Source organism: Sycon ciliatum, chromosome 1, assembly GCF_964019385.1.
Source record: "Sycon ciliatum chromosome 1, ocSycCili1.1, whole genome shotgun sequence".
NCBI lineage: Eukaryota > Metazoa > Porifera > Calcarea > Leucosolenida > Sycettidae > Sycon > Sycon ciliatum.
The window spans coordinates 14,074,800-14,092,299 of NC_088643.1; the positions used below are offsets into that span (position 1 = coordinate 14,074,800).

The 17,500-nt window shown below is 48.3% G+C and overlaps 1 protein-coding gene across 2 annotated transcripts in view; it reads left to right on the forward strand.

Moving 5' to 3' along the window:
- The window catches only part of LOC135814594 (ankyrin repeat domain-containing protein 17-like), a 57,565-nt gene that overhangs the window by 28,215 nt on the left and 11,850 nt on the right, over positions 1-17,500 (forward strand). The window contains exons 14-19 of one of the 2 annotated variants that reach the window (XM_065327744.1): positions 88-183; positions 871-1,010; positions 2,242-2,329; positions 3,421-3,465; positions 16,637-16,762; positions 17,088-17,242. In XM_065327744.1, coding sequence (XP_065183816.1) covers positions 88-183; positions 871-1,010; positions 2,242-2,329; positions 3,421-3,465; positions 16,637-16,762; positions 17,088-17,242 — 650 coding nt within the window. The remainder of the gene's footprint in view (positions 1-87; positions 184-870; positions 1,011-2,241; positions 2,330-3,420; positions 3,466-16,636; positions 16,763-17,087; positions 17,243-17,500) is intronic. The other variant, XM_065327752.1, reaches the window with a different exon arrangement.

Here is a 17,500-nt window from a genome sequence, read left to right on the forward strand (position 1 = left end):
GCTGATTTTCTTGGTAGAAAAGCGTAATGACTCGACGGACTGCGTTTTATCCTGGTAATGTGCTTTTTTTATCTTGCTGATGCGCAGTGTAAGTGCTTTCACATGTCTTCGACTCCGGTGTCGAAATCTTGCTTTGAATCTTCAACTGGTACGGTGCTCTCCGCTCCGCTCATCGCACATCCGGTAAGCTGCTGAGGCTGGTTTCACACTATGTCACACATGTAGGAATTTGCTAAACCCCGCTTGCACTCTGGCCGCTGAGAAGGATTCTGGTTGTGCGTTAGGTTTTGCGCGCGCGAGCGCGCGCGCGTGTGTGTGTGTGGTGGTGTGTGTGTGTTTAGGGTGGCGTACGGGAGATGCTGCCGGTGCCTATTTTATAGTATTTTTCTACCAGATCATAAGCCATAGGTATCGACATCACTGTATACAGTCCACTCCAGCAAACTCCCATGTAGCGAATTTCGTGATACAGCGAACCATCGACCGTGCCCCTGTTTGAGCCCGTGTCGAATTGACCCGTTGTACTGTTAGCGTTCGAAAAACGAACCATGTCTCGTTGGGACAGCAGGTGAACCAAGCGCACTCGTGCAGTCACTTGCTGCATGCCACGCATGATGATGTGTTGTTTGTAGTTTGTATGGTGCGAGTGGATTACTGTTATCAACATAACGGTGCGAAGAGTTCTTTCTCCTGCGTGTTGGTGTTCGCTTTTTGTCACGAGTCAACTGTAAAAAAAAAGAAAAAAAAGAAAAAAAGTAAAGTATTGTGTCTGTTCCCGAAGGGAACTCACGACGGCCGCTAACACCCGGTAAACCCGGGCGGCAGATTCAGCGCCGACTGTTTGTGCGTGTATGTGTTGTGTATGTTAAGACGGGTGCCTGGGGTGAGGCTGAACAGCGTCGGTGGCTTGTGCGGCGGCGTGTGCAGCTCGAAGCCGTCCTCGACGTGTTGCAGAGAGGATCACGCCAGCTGCAGGAAGCACTGAATCAGAAGGACTTGGAAACTGCAAGGTGAGCGCAGTGCAGTCTTCCTAGAGAGCTGCCGGTTGAGTGGTCTCCATCGCTCACGGGTCTTGCTTGTTTCGCCAGTGCCCACACTTGATGCTCACATTGTCGCCCGAGTTCGGGTGCGTTCAACATCAAAACAACAAATACAGTACAGTGAATCCTGGTTAGGAAGAACAGTGATAAGACAAATGTTTGCCTAAGAAGAACTAGTATCCGTAACTGTATTGGATAAAGCCCTGTGTATTCACTGGGTAAAACATATGGATAAGAAGAACTCCCGTTATTGCGAACAAATATCAATGGTCCCTTGATGTTCGTCCTAAAGAAGTTTGACTGTACTTCCTTCTCGTCATCTTTCGAAGAAAAATTATTCTCACCCGCATGCATGTTTTTGGCGTCTCTGATCTCTATGGTCAAGAGTACATGAAAACCAGAGTGTGCAGCTCGGATGGGTTGCTGTCACGGCGGAATTCCGTGATCACATCATTTTAGTGATGTAGTGCGTACAAGCAGGATTCAAGCAGGTCTCTTTCTGCAGAACTGCAGCTCAGTTGTACGCACTACGCCATTTCCCGCCTCAGATCAGCGCCAAATATGATGTAATCGCGGAATTCCGCCGTGACAGACACCCATAGTAGAAAAAGCCCCAAGCTGCACACTCTGGTTTTCATGTACTCTTGCTATGATCAAGAGTACCTAACTCGCAAGAGTGTGCAACTGCCTGCACAACCTTTATCCAGTGCTGCAACGGCAGAACTTTTCATCACATAACATGGGGCTGTCGATTTTGGGTTGCGACATATTGCAATTTGCTCTGTTCAGCTGTGTAGGCTTGCACGTCTATGCTGAGTATAGATGTGAACAGCCCTCGTAGTGCATGCCGAGCAGCAAAGAACGCGACGCGGCGAAGCTGACCTGCTGCTTTGCCATTGGGAATCTCTTCCCATGGCGGTAATGACTATTAATAACTGTACTCTGTGGATGGAGAACTAATTCTAAGATGTAGACATCCTAAAGGCTTCCATGCGATGTTGCATGTGTCTCTTCTCTTGTGTGTGCGTTTGTCGTTTTGTGTGTCGTTGTGTGTGTTGGTCATTGTGTTTGTGTGTGTGTGTGTGCGTGTGTGTGTGTGTGTGTGTGTGTGTGTGTGTGTGTGTGTGTGTGTGTGTGTGTGGGCATGCGTGTGTGCACACGTGTGTGTATGTGTGTGTATGTGTGTGTGACCTATGCATAGATCTTTACTCGAGAACGGAGTGGTGTCAGCACAATGCGCATTCTCTAAACCTAAGAAGGAATCTGCTCTCTGGTATGCATGCCATCAGGTATGTGGCAAGTCTTTGCCGTTGATTAGCTATGTGCAATTGAATTCAATGTTTTGAGTTCTTTATTCTCAATGTTACTTATCGCATTGCTCCGTCACCGCTTGTATCCGTTTTGAATACATACGAATATAATCGAGGGCTCTGCAGCGAGGCAACTTCTTGTTCCCACTTGTTGTGTCCTGTGTGTGCTGTGTGTGCTGTGTGTGTGTGTGCAGTGTTGCCAACCGCCCGTATTTGTCCTTATTTTTACGGAAAAACGAAGTTTTCTCTGCAGTACGGATTCTAATCAATTATCCCGCAAACGATCATGTATATTATTGATTACTAAGACCATCGTAACTCCATCGTTTCTTGTGCAAATTCAACAATCCAAGAGTCTACGTGATAGCATAAACTCCAAGCTGTCCAATGCAACAATTGCTGAAGTGTTACGATGTCGGACTCCTGAGATATTGCGCGCCGTATTCAGGTATTCTTACCTTGGCAAAATCAAATTTTTCGATCGAACTCTTCGCCATTTTGGGGGAAATCCCTTTTTGTGTGCTCTTTGAGCGACTGAGCACTTTATAATGATGTGACCGGCGGAAGTTTGAATCGCCTCGAAAAAATTTGAGCGTTCTGCGATGAAGGAGAGTGGAATGGTGTTGATGGGACGATGTGCTTGCATATTAGGCTTGGAGAAGACTTTGCTGTGTTACCGCGCCTGATTTGTGGTGACTTCATAATGGAGCTTGGCATCCTGGCGTTGCTCCTGCCTAGAGCTTTCCAACGAGCCCTAGGTTATGAAAATCTAGCGAAGTAGACCAAAGTTATGACCTGGTGAAGTTGAAAATTGTACTGAATTCGTGCGTAGGTTTCAAAAGTGAACTAGATCAGTCAAAATGTTGACCTGAAAAACGAGTACGGAAAACTCGGAAAAATTATGCAAAATGGCACTGGGCAATACGCATGGGGGTAGAGGGCACTTGGTAACACGTGTGTGTGTGTGTGTGTGTGTGTGTGTGTGTGTGTGTGTGTGTGTGTGTGTGTGTGTGTGTGTGTGTGTGTGTGTGTGTGTGTGTGTGTGTGTGCTGTGTGTGCTGTCCATGCAGGGTCTCACAGAGTTTGCAGAACTGTTACTGGATCATGGAGCACTCGTGAGTTTGCAAAGGCGTGGAGAAATCACACACCATCACAGCACACTGTTTGGCGCTCCTGACAATGTCATCAATAGCCTTTTGGAGGCATTCAATCTGATTTCATGTACCTGGTATTATTTTATGCTGTAAGAAAACGACAGCAACAACCAACAACAACAACAACAACGACGACAACGACAACAACTTTCTCTTATTGGCCACAGGCCATCGTGAGAATAAAAGATTTCAAACAACAACAACAACAACAACAACAACAACAACAACAACAACAACAACAACAACAACAACAACAACAACAACAACAACAACAACAGCAGCAGCAACAACAACAGGGCAAGTTAGTTAGAGCAGACTCGCTCCTTTCCAGTTACGCCGCAACCATCCCATTCCTTCCCACCCTACAGTCAAGTTTGTTAAAAAAACGTTAACGTTTCAGCACAGCATCATCAGGTTTGAAAACAGACAAAAAAGAAGGAGCGTACACATTGTTATGTTCGCCAGAATATGATCGACAGAGAACTACATGAGCAAGAGCACAATATATTACAACTATACTTCAGAACGACAAGCAAGGAACTATTCGAAATCAGGAAACGAATAACTGACATAGCTGACAGAGTAGACTACGCGCTCTACTTCAAACACTACGCATAACGTACACATGGCAAAGCAGTTGACAACAGTGTACAAGGCATGCATGTATAATGTGCAGTACACACAGAGCAGCGTATGGCGTACAGATCATGTACAGACAGACTATGGATTCAAACATAACACTCCTCCTCCTTTAGATAAGAAACGCCGTGAGGAATAGAATGTTGTTCATACTAAAACAAAAAAGAACTACTGCGTTGCAACAGGGAACACAGTAAAGGTAAAGCTCACAGAACAATTAACAAAACGGAATGAGCTGTGCTAGAATCATGACAGGACTGTTAGTGTCATCACAATTCTTCAATCAAGCGTTGACGGGGACGATGCTGTCTGGAGGATCGGCGCGGCGACTGTGCTGGCTTAGCCTCAGACGATGTGGATAGGGGTTGAGCTACTTCGATGTCTGCATCGGGCTCAAATGCTGGCTCGACAGTTGGTACAGCGGGAGCGTGTTCTGCTGGTGCATTGACTGGTGCAGGTACGGTAGAAGGCTGGCGGAACTCAACGGCCGGTTGCGGTTGCATTTCAATTTGTTCAGTCTCCTCTTCCCTCTCAGATTCTGCCATACGAAGGTGGTCAGAATGTACATGTCGCGTCTGTTCACCGGTACGAACGATGTACGATAGCGGACCAAGCCGCTCGGCGATAGTTCCGTGAATCCACTTTGGACCATTGCCATTACGAGTGTTGAGTACTGCTACAGCATCACCGGGAGTATAGTCTCTCTTCGTTGATGACGCTGTAGTCTGACGCTGACGCTGGGAACTACTGAAATTGGGCTTCAGCAGGGAGAACTTGACGTTTGGGGATTTCTTGAACACCAAGCTTGCAGGCGTGACTTGTGTTGTTGAATGTGGTGTGTTGCGGTACGCGAACACAAAACGGTGGAGCTGGGTGCCGGCTGACACGTTGTCCGGGCGAGTACGTAGCGCCTTCTTTAACTCTTGGACACAACGTTCTACTTGTCCATTGGACGCAGGATGGTATGGCGGCGTGCACTTATGGCTGATTCCGTTCTCCAAACAGAATTGGCGGAACAGGTGCGACGTGAACTGCGGACCGTTGTCGCTGACCAGTGTCTTCGGGATGCCGTACGTAGATAAGAACGACAGTAGGCACTCCAGGGTCTGGTGGGTTGTCGTAGAAGACATCTTGTAGACGCTGAGCCATTTTGAATAGCCGTCTACCAGCAGAAAGTAGTGCTGGCCGTCGTGCTCGGCGAAGTCGACATGCACTCTTTCAAAGGGCTCGGAGGGATAGATCCAGGGATGCGGTGCTTCCTTGGGCGGAGCGTTAGCGGTGTCTTGGCACTGACGGCATGACGTGGCTAGATGCTTGATATCATCATCAATGCCTGGCCACCAGAAGAAACTGCGTGCGACGGACTTCATTCGCACAATGCCAAGGTGCACACTGTGCAGCTCCTGCAGCAGCGCGCGGCGAAGTTGCACAGGGATTACGGTACGATGGCCTCTCACCAAACAACCAGACTCAATCGTCAGCTCGTTGCGGCATCGGCGGTAGGCTTGAAGATCGTCGGGGGTGTCGGCGGGCCAACCGAACTGAAGGTACTGCATGATGCGCGAGATAATGGCATCGTCTTTGCTGGCTGCAGCAACATCAGCAGCAGAGACAGGTAGAGACTCACATGGATCACGGGCATGCTGGAGAACGGCGTTCACAACGGTTGCTTCTTGCTGCTCGGACAGCTTCAATGGCAGGCGGGATAAGCAGTCAGCGATGATGTTAGCGGTGCCACTGATATGCTCAATCTGGTACTCATACGAGGTGATTCGCAATTTTTGGACATGTGGCAATTTTTGGACAAATCAGTTAAATATGGAAGTAGAGTCCTCCTGAGTCGTTGTCCTTTCCTTGGTGGACAAATCTTTGACAAGAGTGTCTTCGTGTGGTCCTCAAGTTTCTTCGTACCAATTTTTAGCGGTGAAGGCCGTTTCTTTCTGGGCGTTTTCTTTATTATTCTTAGGTAATGTAATGAGTAATTTTGAAATTTTCGATTAAATAATACATGATTGAGGATTCCGTTGACTCTACGTCGCATAACGGAGAGAATGTCGACATGGGGGATGTTGTATCCCTTCCATCAACTCCAGGGACTACGTCTTCCAGCTCGAATCCGCCTGGAAGAGTCTCCTCGCCTTCTCAACCGGTGCGTTTGTGGAGGGGTTCTGGTCAGGAGAAATCTCTTTTAGCAGTGCGAGCGTTCCACTCACCTGGCACCAGTGAACACTTCCTAGCCAAGAAGGACGCAGCGGCTAGTTACGGCGCTAGCCCTCCACTCTTTGCGAAATATGAGAAGGAGATGGGCCACACTGGAGTGCTCTCCTCTGTTCTTGAATATGACGTCCATGAAAACCCTTGAGTGACCCTTTAAATTGTGTGTCACATTGAAAAGCCTTGAAAAGCTTGCTATGAACGGCCTGTCATTAGAACTCATATCAGCCGGTCTCATAGGCATAGCCTTACCCCATTTTCATGTCCTGTGCAAGTTTTACTTGTTCACACCATTGCAGACTGCTGCTAGATGCTATTTAATTTAGTTGTCCAATAATTGCTCGCATTGAAAAAGCAGTAGAAAAAGACACCTTCGATCAGGTCAAGTTGTGACCGCATGCTTCAACTCTATGCCTTCAGGTGTGTGTGGTGGTGGTAAAGCATAAGTGTGCCAGTAGAAAAGCAAGAAAGAAATTTAATTTATCTTACAAACCAACATAATGGGGTGCTATTTAATTTGAGTGTCCAAAAATAGCAAATGACCTCGTACTCACTGAGAATTACTGCCCAACGCTGTAACCGGGAAACGGCTGTTGTTGGCATGTCGGAGTGCGGTCCAAAGATACGCAGCAGCGGCTTATGGTCAGTGCGGAGTACGAACGGACGACCATACAAATACATGTGAAGACGTTTCACTGCGAACACAATTGCTAGAGCTTCACGCTCGATCTGGCTGTAGTGCGATTCGGCAGAACTCAAAGCTCGGGATACGAAGCACACAGGACGTCGGCTGCCAGTATCATCTTCTTGCAGCAGACAGGCACCGAGGCCATACGGAGAAGCGTCACACTCGACAATGACTTTGCGGTTGATGTCGAAGTGGGCAAGAATGGGTGCATCGGCCATCAGACTCTTGACCTTCTCGAATGACTCTTGACATTCAGACGACCAGTCCCAGGGTGCGTCTTTCACGAGAAGCTGTCGTAGCGGTTGCAGTACATCTGAGATAGATGGCACGAAACGGCTGTAGAACATCACTAGACCGATGAACGACTGCAGAGCTGTCTGGTCTTTCGGTGGTGGTGCGTCGACAATGGCAGCAACCTTGTCGCCATTGGTTTGAATGCCTTCGCCTAAGACAGTGAAACCGAGATAGCGGACCTGGTCAAAGCTGAGCACACACTTCTCGAGACGTAGACGTACACCAAATTCGGCAAGTCGCTCCAGTACTTGACGTAGGCGCTCATCGTGCTCGGCTGGGGTTGCTCCGGTGATGAGGATGTCGTCATAGAAACAAACCACACCGGGGATGCCTTGCAGGATCTGATCCATGGTTTGTTGCCAGATTGCCGGGGCACTTGCAACACCAAACGGCAGACGGTTGAATGCATAGAGACCGCGATGCGTGGCAATGACGCAATACTTCTGGCTTGCTTCGGATAGCGGCAGCTGTGCGTATGCCTGGCTGAGATCAAGCGTGCTGAACATTGACCCACCGGCAAGACGTGACAACAGATCATTCGGATTAGGTATTGGATGCTGACGTGGATCGATGTGCCGGTTGATCGTGACCTTGAAGTCGGCACAAAGGCGGATGTCGCCGTTCTTTTTGCTGACTATCACTAGTGGCGAGGCCCACTCAGCTGACTTGACTGGACGTATGATACCTTCACCCTCCAGACGGTCGAGCTCACGCTCCACGGCAGGACGCAGAGCATACGGAACGGGACGAGCTGAACAACAGCGAGGGGTCGCTCCCTCCTTCAAGTGGATCTCAGCTTGGTGGTCCTTGACCGTACCGAGGCCAGTTCCAAATACCGCCGGAAACTCATTCTTGAAGTCAGCCTCTGTGCTCGACACTGAGTTGATGCGGAACAATGATGGCCAGTCGAGACGAAGACGGTGCAACCAGTTACGCCCGAGTAGGGGATGGCTACCGCCCTTCACAACCACAATGGTGTCTGTGATGGATTGCTCACCGTACGCTACTTCAACGACCGTCTCTCCTACCACTGGTAGCGAACTGCCATCATAGGTGGTGAGTTGCAGCTGGGACGCCGCAAGCGGAACATCACTCCAGGACTGTTCCCACACGTGTTCAGGTACTAGAGTGACTTTCGCGCCTGTGTCCACTTCCATTCTCAGCGGTCGTTCGTTGACGAACACGGACACAAACAGCGAGTCTGACTCGTTCAGCGGAGACGTGACTTTCCCAATAGCGTAGGACTCATGCTGGACAGGCTTCTGCTGAGATGCTGGTGCGCTGTGTGCTGAAGGTGCACTAACGACTTGATGTGTACCACCTCCTCTTCCTCCCCTTCCAGTCTTGGACGACCTGGATGTCACTGGTTTCCGACACTTGCGCTTGTAGTGACCTTTCTTGTGGCAATTCAGACACTCCTTGCCACGTGCAGGGCAGTTAGCAGACTCCGCTGTGTGATCCGAAAGACCACAGTTGCTACACTCTGCTCCGGGTGGACCACTTGAATACGTTGGTGTCCTAGTGCCAGTAGTGGAGGATACCAGACGGACAGGAGCTGGAGCACTGCGCGATTGTGACATTCCTCGAGCGCTGAGTTCAGTTGCCTCGAACTGTCTGGACAACTCCAGAGCATCCTTGAGCTTGAGAGTGCCTTGTTTCTCCAGAAACTTCCGGCGTAGACGATCATCGATGCACTTCTCTACAAGCTGGTCACACACTTGCTCGTCCTGGTCAGCAAACGAACAGAGCTTTGCTTTTTGAACCAAACGGTTGCCAAACTGAGCTACTGTCTCTGTCTCCATTTGCGCCAATCGGCGGAAAGTATGTCGTTCGAAAATTACATTCGGAGTGTACTGAAAGTACGAATCCAACATAGTGACTACTTTGTCGTAAGAATTCTGGACAGAACCATCCGTCGGAGCTGGAGGTTCCGGGAGCGTGTCAAACACGTCCTGCACAGCGGGACCAACAAGATGTAACAGCTTTGCTTACGACCGTGTCGAATCGGTGATATCCTCTGCAGCAAGGTAGCATTGAAAACTGCGTTTCCACTTCGCCCAGCGAATGGATACATCTTGAGCAGGGCCAGTAGGATCGAACTGAGGTACTGGGCGTTCTGCCATTGCGGATTACAAAAAACTATCTTCGTCGCCAGTGTTATATTCGCCAGAATATGATCGACAGAGAACTACATGAGCAAGAGCACAATATATGACAACTATACTTCAGAACGACAAGCAAGGAACTATTCGAAATCAGGAAACGAATAACTGACATAGCTGACAGAGTAGACTACGCGCTCTACTTCAAACACTACGCATAACGTACACATGGCAAAGCAGTTGACAACAGCGTACAAGGCATGCATGTATAATGTGCAGTACACACAGAGCAGCGTATGGCGTACAGATCATGTACAGACAGACTATGGATTCAAACATAACACACATCCTCATTTATTTTGTTCATCATGGTAGTGCGTCGGCGTCATATATAGAGTTGTTTAGAAAGGAGGTTGCACAGAACACCAAGGGCAGGTAAGTCTAGTTTGCCGCTACTCTGGGTTTCATGCTTCCGCAATCATCAGGAAACGGAAGCAAAGAGAAAAGAATGCCGCTCATCCCGAGTCCGCCTGTCCTCAGACTCTGTGTAACTCGTATACTCTCAGCACTCAAAGCACAATCATACTTGTTGTTACGTAAGTAGTTATCATTCGTTCATTGTCTCACAAGGAGAAGAAGAAGACAAGGCAGTGCGAGTATGCGCACTGCTATCCATGCATTCCTACGGTGTACTATTTATGTGTATACAAATTACGTGTCATAAAGTAGCCATGCTACACTATCCTCCTCCTACCAAAAATTCACGCCCTCGTGAATAGAGAAAGAAAACAGAAACATAAAAAATAAAAACTCAGGACATAGCAACATTAGTAAACCGAGCAGGCAGTCCAGGATTGCGAGCGAGATGGGCTCTGACGACAGCGGACAACAAGTAGGGTCATGGTCGAGGGCTTGCAGAGTAAGCACCGTGAGGCATCAGACGCGAACCAAATGTTCCTTCTGATCCAACTGCATTAGCCGAGAACAAACGCATGGTACGACTAGTGCCAGAAACCTTCGGGAGGGCGAACAAATTTTCCACTCACCGCATTGTACCTGGGCAAACTGACCACTGAGAGGTCGACATTCACAGCTTTGGCAGCAGCCAACTCAGTTGCGGAGAGACCAGCAAGTACAGAAGTGGCGACATCCACAGACGCAGTTGTGGCAGGGGAACTAGCTTGCTCTGGCTGATTTGCGGGAGTCTCGAGATGGGAGGGTTGCACCTCCGGCAACAAGGAACGCGAAAGACCATCTGCATTCAAGTACTGCCAACCCGGTCGGTGAACAGTAGTGAAGGTGTACTCAGCGAGTTGCTCCACCCATCGAGCTTTTCGACCGCGTGGTTCCTTCACGGACATCAGTGCGGTGAGGGCAGTGTTATCTGTGCGGGCAATAAAATTCCGACCAAGCAAATAGTGCCGGAACTGATTCGCGAAATGGACAAGGGCAAGCGTTTCCCGGTCTGAGGCATCATAATTCCTCTCTGCCTTCGTCAAGACCCGGCTGCCGAACGCAATGGGGCGTTCCTCGCCATCTTGCATTTGGCTGAGGACAGCTCCAATGGCCACCTTGCTTGCGTCAGTGTCCAAAATAAAGCCACGAGACGAAACAGAAAAGTCGGGATACGCCAACACGGGGGCTGTGATCAGTGACCGCTTCATAGCCGTCAACGCCGCATCACTACTCTTAGTCCATGTAAAGCTGGCACCCTTGCCTGCTAATACATTCAGTGGAGCGGAGCGCTGAGCAAAACCACGGATGAAGCGGCGGTAAAACCCGGCGTACTCCAGAAACACCTGTACACCTCGTACAGACTGGGGTACGGCCCACTTCACAATAGCCTCAACCCTGGTGGGATCCGGAGCCAAACCTTCAGCCGAAACTTCATGGCCAAGGAAGAGCACCTTCCGTTGGAAAAAAGAACATTTTTCAAAGTTTACCTTTAGTCCAGCAGCACGAACCCGGCCAAATACAGACTGCAGGATCTGGAGCTGTCCAGTGAAGGTAGCGCTGGCATTCAATACACTGTTGAAAAACACTTGACAGAATGGTTGGTTAGGCACACTACACAAACCATGAAGCACCGCTTCCATTACACGGTGGAACGTCGCTGGACCATTTCTACAGCCAGACATAACCAAGAAATCACACAAACCCAACGGTGTCGTAACGGCAGTCTTTGCCGTATCGTCCTCGTGCTTAGGAACCTGCCAATATCCTGACGCTAAATCCAGGCAAGTGAACCATGAACAGCCAGAGAGTGAGTTCAATATGGCGTCAACACGTGGGATAGGATACGCATCTGGCTCCGCAATGCTGTTCAACTTGCGGTAGTCGATACATAACCGGAGAGATCCGTCCTTCATGGGAACGAGAACTATGGGCGACGCCCAGGGTCTAATGGACTCGGTGAGTATACCACGGGACAACAGACCATCCAGCAAAGCTTGCAAAGCGCGCGTAGGCTGCTTAACTGGCTGTATATCACCAGTACTACTACTATGTGGCAAAACATCACAAGGACCAAAATCACCCTCCTGCAAGAGAAACAAGTCATGATTCTCACGGAGAAGCTCTGTAAGTCTGTTCTTTTCAGGTACTGTCAGATGATTCCGAGACTCAACATACGTACGGATTATCTCGGCACGTTCAGGGGATAGCACAAACGGTTGCATATCCGCAACAGATGAATCAGCAGGATCATCATCCTCTCCAATCAAGTTATCGGGTACAAGAGATAATTCTGCAATATCAACATCTGTAGCAATTTGTACTGGGTAGTCAGAGTGATTCTCCAACACAACTACCGCACCGGACCTGCCAGGTCCAACCGTAACCACACTGGGGGTCACAGACACATCTGGAAACTTTAACAAGAATGAGTCCAGTGGAACAGCAACACAATCCACAGTGACAGATGCCTCTTGCACCGACTTGCACGGGACCAGCACGACATGGCCGGCAGGCAGAGTTAATTTACTACAAACAGTGACACGGGAATAGTACGTGCCCGGGTCTTCCTCAGAATTACTATCATTACTCCAAGAGTCAGATAGCGGGTCAGCGTCCGCCGCAACAACCGGACTGGGCTCTGATGGACCAACACTAGTAGCTTTCACGCCTAGCAGGACTGACAGATCATTAAAAGTTAGTGTGCCTTGAGCAATGTTCAATAATGCTCCATGGTCAAACAAGAAATCAGATCCCAATATCATATCACGGCAGATATCAGGAGACACTACAAATGTATGCAAGAATGAACGCTCTCCAATGCAGCATACAATATCCACAGCACCCTGAACCTGGAGTCCCTCACCATTAGCCGCACACAAACGGGGAGCAGCTTGCAAGGGCACATCACCATACGTGGACAAAAATGTTTGCTCATGCAACATAGAAACACAGGAACCAGAGTCAATTAACGCCGTTACACACTTGCCTTGAACATGGAGATCTAGCGTAGGGACTGACGATACAGCCTCGATACGTACTGCATCTGATGGCTCCTCGTGAACGACTGGGAGTTGTCCCACACCACCAGTCGTACTCAGTTTCCCGAGCGCCAAGGGTTGTGTGGGCAATCTAGAGCAAAATGGCCAGGTTGTCCACAACCACAACAAATCGGTGGTTCCACCTGACCACCACGACCATACGAATGTCCACGACCACTGCTACTACTATGAGGCTGATCAAATTCGAAACTTGCTCCTACAGGAACCTGTGTGCGTGGAGCAACAATTTCCAAACAGCTCAGTCTCTTTTCGAGGTCGGTCAACCTGCGATCAAGTTTCTCGAGCGCCTGAGCTAGTGGATCACGCACTCCGGTGTCATTAGACTGGTGCAACTCTGATGCACTGGCATGTTCGTCAGACGGTATCTTGAACGGACGAGGTCGAGGGGACCTGGTCTTCTTTCTGCCTTTGGACTTGCCCATCTCGATATCTCACTATCAATGGCCCAAGCTACAAACATTTGTAGTTCAAAAAAACTTTTGAAAAACGTTACAAAAAAATTGACCTACACAAAACATTCTGGTTACGTCAAACGGACGTACACGTGCACAGGACATGACGTCACCAGTGTACTTGCTAAGTACGCAAAATATTTTTGTGAAAATGTAGCCCTTTCTAGTTCTACACCAAACAAAACTGTTACTCATGCACAGCGAACGATCAGTCAAGGAGTAAAGAATGGAAAACGAGACGAAGGCTAGAATGATCAATACTAGTAAATTAGAACTTAGTCTGTGGGCTGGTCTCCCGAGTAGCTGGAACTGGTCTCAGACTCTCTGGAACTTGTCGACTCTGGAACTTGTCGACTCTGCAACTTGTCTCTCCTGCGGAGGCGTCTTCCCAGCCGTGGACAAAACCGACGACTATTTTTCCGCTGCCACCATTGTAACTCGTATACTCTCAGCACTCAAAGCACAATCATACTTGTTGTTACGTAAGTAGTTATCATTCGTTCATTGTCTCACAAGGAGAAGAAGAAGACAAGGCAGTGCGAGTATGCGCACTGCTATCCATGCATTCCTACGGTGTACTATTTATGTGTATACAAATTACGTGTCATAAAGTAGCCATGCTACATCTGCACTCTAGCACCCGTCATGTACTTAGTAAGAAAATGCCTCTTTTACGGGCAAATAATAATAATAATAATAATAATTTGAAACTCGGATGTTGAGCCATAAATAAATGTGGAAGAGAAAAAGACATATGGATACGAGTTAAGAGTAACTCCTAGTTATTGCACTTTCTGACTGTATATAGTATCATGTTACAGTGATGGAGAGTTACTCTTAACTCGTATCCATATGTCTTTTTCTCTTCCACAATAATAATAATAATACCACAGCACGCGTACAAAGGCCAAAGAACAATGCATGAGAATACACTGAAATTAAGCCAAGTCCGCATCTGTCTCCAGTCAACAAAAAACTCATCCATAAACAATGTCTGATCTCCATTTCGACTTGTCTGCAGCAAATGCTCGTGCTCCTTCTAGGTCGCTGGCATTCTTCAAAGGAATGTCGTGCCCTGCCAGGTCCTTCATGATGGTGGTAGGGAGAGTAGCCGCGGGACGGCCCCTTCGTCCACGTGACCCCGCTTGAAAATAGCAGGACATCGCAAGGCAAGGGGGTGACTGCTCACTCATCCTCAGCACATGGCCAGTGAGGCTACGGCGTCGCTTGGCAACAAGCTCCGACAGTGGCTGCGAGTCACATCTGGAATACAGATCATCATTCGTAATTCTGTCTGGATATCGCACTCCCACCAGGTTTCTGAGCTGTCGGCGGTGAAAACAGTCCAGTCGCTGAAAGACTTTACGGGCAAAGCGAAGCACAATCATCAACATGACTGTATCAGTACAGTGAATAGTTTAACCCAGCCCGAACGAAAATAAAAATAAGAAATAGAATAAAAATTGAATTGTTTGCAGGCAACCTGCCTACACTCAAGAGAGCACTGCATTTCACACCAATCCATTGGTATCGTTACAACGTTTCGGTCTTTATGACCATCATCAGGAATGAAGTGGACATGGAAAGAACAGCAGTATAAAAGAAGGAGGCAAGCAAGCAAAGCGCGGTACATAGTGACAGCGCGCGTAGAGAAGTGCAAAGCACGTCATGGCGGGTGTGCATTACTACATATACATGACAACACAAGCACAAACGGCGAGGAAAGTAGATACTAGTGTTGAAACGAGCGTATCTATAACAAACGAGCGATCAGTTCAACTAACGAGCAAGCTATCGAGCGAGCTAACGAGTTTCATTGATGTGGCAAATATGATTATTTTTTTGAATATTTTTTTTTCTAAGTATTAGTTCGATTTTTTCAGCTGGTTCAATTATCACCGCCGGCATTTGGGGTTGCTGCTGCTTCACGTTCGGACTGCTGTTTGGTGTCGAGATGTCTTTTCAGCGCCGTCGTCGATTAGCCTTTGTAAGAATAGACCGTTTTGCAAAGATTGCAAGGAGCCCTGGTCTTCGCTGCATCGCGGGAGAAAACTTCCAAACGACTGAGCGTAAGATTCACTCGAATGGAGAGGTGACCGAAGCATATCCTGCGACAGGTCAGCAGATGCGGAACAAGACATCAGTAGAGTCCACCAAAGCTGCAACGACAACTGAAACAACTCGAGTGTCGTGCAGGCATAAAGTCACCTGTAACTGCGAGTGATTTTCACTTTGTGCGGGACTGGACTCTCGATCGACCAGGGAGTCGTAAAATAGTTTACGACTCCCCGGTGGACATGTACAGCCATGTACATATAATGTGTACGGAGTGCGGTGTACGGTGTTCGTTAGTGCAAACGAGCTGGCCGCACAAACGAGCCGAGTTTCTGGCGAGCGAGCTAACGAGTATCCGGTGAGATCGTTTCAACACTAGTAGATACTGCGCTACAGCAGTGATAACAGCCCAGTTCCAGTCTCACACCACCAGTGAGGTGTGTAGAGCCCCGCGCCACTCGCAGTAAATAACAGCTGTATTCAGCGCCGGCAAAGCGCACAGGTCAGTACAACAACATCCCATGCATGATGCTAAAGGTAGCTGAGCAAGAAAGATGATTGCAGACCATGGTAGAATGTGGAAGAGCATGTCTAGCACTTCTAACATGCGTTCTGGGTGATGCGCTCGGCACATGTGTGTGGGCAATGCATGCATTCACGTGCCCTGGCTACCACCTTTTGTGGAGTATGAAAAAAAAATTTATAGACTTACAGTAAAAGGAAGGACACACATGTTACGAGCTAGTTATAACTAACTGTCCACCAATGTAACCAGATCATTCCCACGGAAGCGGAAAGGTGGTTCTTGACCAGGGAGTTGTACGATTCCTTGTTCTTGACCTGCCCGGTACGCGAACCCGTCGAATTTATTTATTCATTTTTTCATCTATGACTATTATGCATACGGTTTACTGGGTGTTAGTGCCCGTCGTGAGTTCCCTTTGGGAACGGACACGATAATTTGCTTTTCTTAAAAAAAAAGATTTTATTATAAAAAAAGGACCAAGGAACTACAAGTTATGCAATAATGTCCACTAACACCACCAGTTACTTGACAATCAGCTCATGCGATAGCATTCCTTGGTCCTTTTCTTTATTGTAAATTGATCATTGGCTCTCCATCCGAGACTTTATCATGCATGTGTTGTTGATGCACTCCTCTTTTTTTTGTAGCTTGCAGGCACTGGTGACTATGAGGGTGGCTATAATACGTCGGCACATGTAGCATGCAACGAAGGCCACGTGGAAACTCTGCGGCTGCTACTCGACAGAGGGCAGGACGTGAATTCCAGATTAAACGTACGTGTTAACTGGCGAACGAGCATGTTCCAGCGTTGTGCCAGCGGTATGCCACGTTATGCCGAGCTGAAAATGTATAAAATTGCTTGTTTTGTCGACAGGTCAGCACTGGTTATATATAATACAGTAAAAGCTGTCAAGGCAAGCTGAAAATCAATAAATCACCTGGTTTTGACGGTCTTCCCAATGAAGTTCTTTTAAAAACGTCTGGCACCTTCAATTTCTTTCGCCTTGACAGGTTTTACTGTAGTTTGCAACGAATGGTGCTCTGTGTCGCGTGCTGAACTTTTATCAAATTTTGTAAATTTGCTTGTTGTGTCTCCAGGTCAGCACTGGTTTTAATACGTTACTGCACACCGCCACCCTAGCCGGCCACGCCGCCATCGTGCAGCTACTCCTTGACAGAGGAGCCGACCGGGAGCTGCACGACAACGCCGGGAATAAGCCGTACGACCTTTGCACACGGGCTGATGTCCGGCGGTAGGTGCTTGCAGCCATGTGTCATTGCCTATACGTGTATACGTGCAAAGGCAGAATACCCTCAAGGGTCTGAGTTGGGTTCATCTTCTATAGAATGAAACCCGAGTATAAAGTAAAACCTGTAATGGCGACCACTCGACCATGGCGACCACTCGACCATGGCGACCACTCGACCATGGCGACCACTCGACCATGGCGACCACTCGACCATGGCGACCACATGCATGGAAGATGTACACATCAGTACTGCAGGAAGTG